Raw genomic sequence first — 7500 nt, forward strand, 5'->3', positions numbered from 1 at the left:
AAAGTTCTCAATGTCTCGTTTTAAATGTCAGGGCCCTCGGAAGTCTACCAATGAAGTGTGGAGATACATTGAGCGTCGTAAATGGTGTAAAACAGTGATTTATTTGCATGGCTAGCCCGATGCCGAAGCACCACCATTGAAAAAGCTGTTGGTAGCATCGGCTAACTAGCGCCAGATTTTGGAGTGCAGGGGACAAGCCGAGATGGGCTATGAGACATACGTTCACAGTCGGTATCATGTTTCAATACACTTTAGGTCAATATCACACCGGAATTCTCCTTTAATGCCTTAATTAAACAATTCTTTTTTTTTTTTTTTAATGTATCATGTATCGTAAATAAATAAATGTTATTATATAAATAAATGTCTTAACTTTTGCACAGCACTGTATATTCTAAATAGTAATAGTTTAGTTCACTGCATAGTTGTACAGTGGCTAATACTAATGATGTAAATGAAAAAGGTGAAATGAATAACCGTCCGTACACCAACAGAGTTTTCTGTGAATATCTTGAGAACCATAGAGCCTAGGATGACCAATTTTTTGTGTATGTTTGCCTCCAGGGGTCATGTTAACCCATTCCATATGTACATACAGTATGTGCATAAACAGATATTCACACACACACATACATTCACAGTAATCATACGTATGACACATACACACACAGTAGACATATGTATGCATGCATGCACATGCACACACACAGGCTCACCCACAAGCACATGCACGCACACACACACACACACACACACACACACAGACATAAACATGTACACGCACACATGCACACAATTCAAGAATTTCTCAGAATTATGAATAGGCAAGATGGGGGTGCGGTTGTATAAAATGTATTTTACATGTGAAATCTATGAACTAATCATGTTTTGGTTTGTACTTGGATAAGAAACCTCCTTGGAAGAGTAGGTTCCTGCTGGAAGTGGTGTTGGTGGCTGGCCAGTAGATAAGCACTCTTCCCTGTGGCCAAAAGCCACCAAACAAATATCAATCCCAATGTCTTATTGCAGTGACAGGGACACTGTACTGCAGATGTTTTCCTTTGCATGAATGTTAAATTGAGGTCCTGACTCACCATGGTTGTTAAAGATCCCATGCCACTTATCGCCAAGAGTAGGTGGTTCCCTGATTTGCTTTATTTATGTACACATACATAAAGACACACACACATAAAAACACACACACACACACAAAGACACGTAAACACACACACACACACTACACATACACACACACACACACTACACATACACACACACATACATGCACACACACGACATGCACAAACACGCACACACACACAAACACACATACATGCACCCATACACACACACACAAAAAACACACACAACACATATACACAAAAACAACCACACACTCTGCACACACTCAATTATAAACACACAAAGTAGGTACAAAGTAGGACTGGGCGCACTGAAATCATGGGGATTGTTGGAGCACACACACATCTTCATCTTCTTGAGTCTCACACACACACACACACACACACACACACACACACACACACTCTGTCTCTCTCTCCCTCTAACACGTGCACACACAGACACACACAGACACACAGGCACACACAGACACACACAGACACACACACACACCTGTAAAGGCGTTCATGAATGTGGAGAGTGATCTGTTGAGCATCTTGAAGAACGGATCTCGACAGGGGAACCGCTCTGAGCCGCAGAGAACCGTGTGCTCCAGAATGTGCGGAACCCCCGTGCTGTCCATGGGCGTCGTCCGGAACTGGACACTAAACACACACACACACACACACACACAGACGCGCGCACACACACACAGGTAAATATCGTAGCAAATGACAGCTTTAAAAAACTTTCATTTCACTCGTCTTGCTGGAGTTAACGCACCATGTGGAGTGTTGCGCAAATGAATGAATTAGGGAGTTGATTTGCATCTCCATTAACTAATGAATTAGGGAGTTGATCTGCATCTCTGTTAACTAATGAATGAATTAGGGAGGTGATCGGCATCTCCATTAACTAAAAGCTTTTTTAGCTTTTCTAACATCTCCATTGTTAACAATGAAATATGACTCCGGGCAGTGCAGGGTAGTGTCAAGCAGTGAAGTGATGACCTTATGCAGGAAGTCAATGTTCACATCACCTCAGTCAGACAGAAGACGGGTCCTGCTTGCTCTGAGTCTATAGTACTTCTGTCCCTCCCAAACTGGGTTAAAATGGTTTATTTAACAGCCAGAGTTTCTACATGTTCCCCCGATCCCCTGAGATATCCCATAATACTACCAACGTCCCTGCCACCGGTCCATCAGAAATAGGACAACTGTTGTCCGATCCATGTAATGAAAAACACACACACACACACACACACACACACACCTGAAGAGGTTGTTCTTGTCGTCGCGGGCCGCATGAAGATACTGGGCTCCAGTGGAATCATGGGTGAGTTTCACTGCAGTTAGGAACAGATCTGGAACGGCAGTCACCTGAGCGCACACACACACACACACACAGGTAGACAGAATGCCGCGGGTAAATCAGGAGTTTGGGTGATAGGAGACAGTGGCGGCACTGATGGGTCAGATCATGCAGGCAAGGGTGTGTATGTATGTATGCATGTGTGTGTGGGGGGGGGGGGGACAGAGGGGGGGTGAGAGAGAGAGAGAGAGAGAGTGTATGTGTGAGTGTGTGTGTGTGTGAGACAGAGTGTGTGTGTTTGTGTGTGTGTGTGTGTGTGAGAGAGAGAGAGAGAATGTGTGTGTGTGTGTGTGTGTGTGTGTGTGTGCAAGAAGGAGAGCGAGTGTGAGTGTGTGTGAGTTTGTTACCTCAGTGATGGTGAAGCCGTGAATCCTCTGGCCCACCGCATACTGAAGCGCTCTCTCAGGAGCGGAGATGCTCTGATGGCGCCTGGGACAGCGACCCAGGACACTACACACACACACACACACACACACACACACACACACACAAACAAACACAAACACGAGGGAAAGATTAGTTGTCCAACATCACCTCATCCGCTTTCCAGCAATTGCGTCAGATGACGCGTGCACCTTTTGGCCCGTTTTCACCATAGACTGTTTAAAATTGGTTCACACACAATCAACTAACATCAAAGCAACAACACATGACATGACAGAGAAAAAGACTCAAGCCACCAAAGTCCAAGTCCGTAGGTCGTGGTCGATTACGGCAGACGGTAAAAAGAAATAATTATATGACAGATGTGCTGGAGCAGCGGCGGATGAAGTAACCTGAAGCTTTATGTTTTAAAACGGGACTGTTGTTCACTAACCTGAGAGTCCTGAGTCTCCTGTAAATTGTTGTGGCTCGCCGTAACATATTAACAGTTATGAGTGCGGCGACCGATTCTTTGAATGAACCGAGTAACCGTAGCGAAGGTCATGTAATGGTCATTAAAGTACTACACCATAAACGGCGTCTATAGCAAACTCATTTAGGCACTCATTGTAAACTACTCCTGTCGCTCATGCCGTTTACTGTCAGTCGGGGCAGCGTGCTGTAATCGCGGATACGCTCCATCTGCGGGTATTCACTAATCAACCAAACATATATGACCACCTCTGCAGCCAACATACTGCGTGTTCCCGGTGTGCAGATGATGTAGCGATCTGGTGCCTCAAACGGAGCGACCAGTTATTACAAGGACACAGAGTGCATACTAAAGACGCTTGCTTTCTATTGGTTGGGTTGCCGAGTAAAGATCGCTGTGGTTGGCTGAGCGGTCGGATTGACCTGAACGTTATAAAACCGTGACTGGACCGTCTGATGCAATTCTGTCAACATCCCACAGAGGGGGCTGTTCGGCAAGAATTCAGGTGGTCATCCGCAAAGTCGTCTCCTGAAGCTAATTGTAATAGCCTATTTGTATAATAGAACTAATGTATGTATACAAAAACTAATGAAAAAGAGGGAGGTATAAATATTTAAAGCAATATTTCAGTGCAAACACTTATCATTCGGGGACATCACATCATTTGAGTGCCTTTGTGCCACTGCTGGGAGATTCTCATGAAGCTGTAGTAAACATGTCCGGGTCCTATTTTCCAAAAACAATATTTTATTAATAGTAACTATGAGATTTTCTACAAAGACATTAAAGAACACTATAGGGACAGATGTTTTTTTATTAGCATTTTAACACAATTTCATAGCATTTTAACAAAAAAATCACAGTGAATTCTCACTACCGAAATGTGTCCGGATCCATTGTTCTATTTTTGTTTTATTTTCATGAAAAGTCCTTTTTACATAAATTGAAGAAGATTATGCACAGTTGTATAAAAATGTCTATATTTATGGTTAACATTGATATTTATGGTATTTTGCAAAAGGAAATATTAAATTTATTGTAAAACTATTGTGTGTATGTGTTAGAATAAATGTTCCTCATTACCATAATGCGACTATAAAGACTACACTGTTCCTTTAAATGAACAAGCAGACCCATGATGCATCACTTGGGATAAAAGGTTAAACATGGAATCAAGTTCAGTTGTTCTCTCTTCTACCTCATGATATTTGTGTTAATGTCATAGAATCTTACACTGTGGACTATCATTACCCAAATGCTGCGGTATTTCGGTAATGAGAGTTAATTCATTCAAAATGGAATTAAAAATATATAAAACATTCATTTTGATGCACTGCACTGTTCATTTAATGTACTTGTCATAAATGAAAAAGAATCTGCAATTTTTTTCTTACTAATGTTTCCCTTTGTCATTTCCCATATCAGTTTATATCACCAAGTTTTGAAGATCCACGGTAATCTTCCCAAATCGACACACCACTGCACTGCGCTCACTCAGTCGCACGCTCTGTCCTTTCAAAATGTTATCTACATGCTAATTCTTTTTATTTTCAACTCCAACACAGCACCTCACGAACACTCATCTCTCTCTTACCAACACATGACATGCCTCAAGTGCGTGTCGCTAGGTCAGTTTCCACGGCCCTCCACCCAGTGCCCTCGTACAACAATGGCTTTGGCCAGAGCAATGGCATTCCTCAACACATCAGAAAATTACAGTCCATCACACAATGAAAAAAAACTATAAACTGCTACTCCTCAATACATACACTTGCAAACACTGACCTCTATCCATCACTGTCTGTGCTAAGTCTGATGTCTATATGTTATGCTTTGTGTTGTATGTAAATGTGATGTGTGATGTGCCCTGTCCCTGTTACTTGTTATATGTGCTGCAGAACAGGAACCTGTTGGAAATCTGTTTTTTTACTGAGTCAGGCCCGTTTTAAACTGCAACTTTGTTACTTTTAATACTTTCCTGTATAATAAATATGAAATGAAAATCGGTAATGAGAATTATTTTGGATCATGCTACCATAACATTAAAAATAAAGTTATATTAAATTGTTTTACTATAATACTTTTTTCAGAAAATAAAAGTTCACATTCTATTTAGTCACTAAATAAAAAAAATTAATCAAATGAGGTAGATAATATTTTGATGTCAGTTTGCAGGCTTCGTGAGATTCACCTGCTTGAGTACCTTTGTACAGTCACTACTCCTACATCCCAACCTGACACAGGTAAAGGTGTAAGCAAAGTACAGGGGGTAACACAGGTAAAGGTGTAAGCAAAGTACAGGGGGTTCCATGTGTTATGGTCATGAGATGGTTCACATGGTGACAATTGTTGTTGACAACTATACACTTACAACTGATAAAACAGATATAATATCACTAAATCAGTGATTTATTACATTGGTGGTAAGTTCATGTAATAACTTTTTAACTTCCCACCAATGTAATAACTAATTATTACGTTAGTGGGAAATTTGGTTATTACATTGGCAGTATGCAAAAGTTATTACGTTGGTGGGAAATTATTACGTTGGCAGGATTATTACATTTAAAATGTGCACATTTTTTGCAGATTTTTATTACATTGGTGGTTTATTATGTTGGTGGGAAATTATTATGTTGGTGGGAAGTGGGAAGTTATTACATTGGTGGGAAGTTATTACGTTGGTGGGAAGTCATTACGTTGGTGGGAAGTTATTACGTTGGTAGGTGTTACACACAGGTGTTGGTGCATTTTGAAATAGCAAACGTTCTTAAGGAGCTAGTCATCATTAAAACATTTTCATTTATAAAGCAACTAGGTTGTTACCATCGAATTGATCTATTTTCTCAAAAGCAACCAATACTAGATATACAGTAGACCTCAGGTAAGTCTGAATTAGACATCAGGTAAGCCTGAATTTGGTAAGACATATTTTTAATGCTCCTTCATCCTGGAATGCAATTGTAACTGGAATTCAAAAACAGTTACAACTTAACACACTCATTCCAATCTGATGTTAAATTCTGTATTGAAAATGTTGTAAATGATCACTGTGCATGCCATTAGGTTTTATAGTCTTGCTACATTTCCATCTTACCTTATTCTGTTTACATCCTATCGTAAACATGCTAATTACCAACCATTTCGTTCGAAAATTCTAAAACAACGATGTTTTTTAATACTTCAAAATAACATTTGATAAATGAACCTTACATTTTTCTGTAGCTATAGGTGTGTTGTAGATATGAACAAAATCTAGTTTGGTTCTTACCGGGGCTTTTACTGCCTGAAATATCCGATTTTGTTTACCACGCTCAGAGTTTAGTGCTGGGCCTATTCCCAACCTTTCTCACGGTACATCAACAGTTAGCCCGAGAATTCTCGTCGCAAATCAAAATTCTACTAGAGCTCCAAGTGGATTTGTACACACAGCCTTACAACGCTGTTTACAGCTCTTCGAGTCACGGTAAAATGTCATTTTTGGTACATAGCTAATTTAGATACACTTATGGTGTGGGTGCTTGCGTTTCTTTAGGAATCTACCTTCTTGGTTTGTATAGAAAAGAATATTAAGTGACACATACACGTAAGAGGTTGGAAATACATGACGGTTGGTAATATGTGATGTTATGATATCTGTGCTCTGTATTGTGTTTATGTTGTTTGTTTATCTGTGCTCTGTATTGTGTTTATGTTGTTTGTTTATCTGTGCTCTGTATTGTGTTTATGTGGTTTGTTTACATATCTGTGCTCTGTATTGTGTTTATGTTGTTTGTTTACATATCTGTACTCTGTATTGTGTTTATGTTGTTTGTTTATCTGTGCTCTGTATTGTGTTAATGTTGTTTGTTTACATATCTGTGCTCTGTATTGTGTTTATGTTGTTTGTTTATCTGTTCTCTGTATTGTGTTTATGTTGTTTGTTTACATATCTGCGCTCTGTATTGTGTTTATGTTGTTTGTTTTCATATCTGTGCTCTGTATTATTTTTCATGTAGTGCGTTTATTCTCTCTAACTAGGTGCTACGTTTCTTGGCCAGCATCACTTGGAAAGAGACTTGTCATTCTTACTATGTTGGCTAAACAGGAAAAAAAGGAGTGAACACACACACACACACACACACACACACACACACACACACACACACACA

General features: G+C 40.0%; 1 protein-coding gene across 2 annotated transcripts in view; it reads right to left on the bottom strand.

Moving 5' to 3' along the window:
- The window catches only part of pitrm1 (pitrilysin metallopeptidase 1), a 23392-nt gene extending 19745 nt beyond the window's left edge, over nucleotides 1-3647 (bottom strand). For both annotated transcript variants that reach the window (XM_042072012.1, XM_042072011.1), the window contains exons 1-4: nucleotides 3311-3647; nucleotides 2841-2943; nucleotides 2395-2501; nucleotides 1636-1787 (exon numbers count right to left, since the gene is read on the bottom strand). In XM_042072012.1, coding sequence (XP_041927946.1) covers nucleotides 1636-1787; nucleotides 2395-2501; nucleotides 2841-2943; nucleotides 3311-3357 — 409 coding nt within the window. In that variant the 5' untranslated portion in view covers nucleotides 3358-3647. The remainder of the gene's footprint in view (nucleotides 1-1635; nucleotides 1788-2394; nucleotides 2502-2840; nucleotides 2944-3310) is intronic.
- Between the last annotated feature and the right edge of the window lie 3853 nt (nucleotides 3648-7500).

This window comes from Alosa sapidissima, chromosome 19 (assembly GCF_018492685.1).
Source record: "Alosa sapidissima isolate fAloSap1 chromosome 19, fAloSap1.pri, whole genome shotgun sequence".
Lineage (NCBI taxonomy): Eukaryota > Metazoa > Chordata > Actinopteri > Clupeiformes > Clupeidae > Alosa > Alosa sapidissima.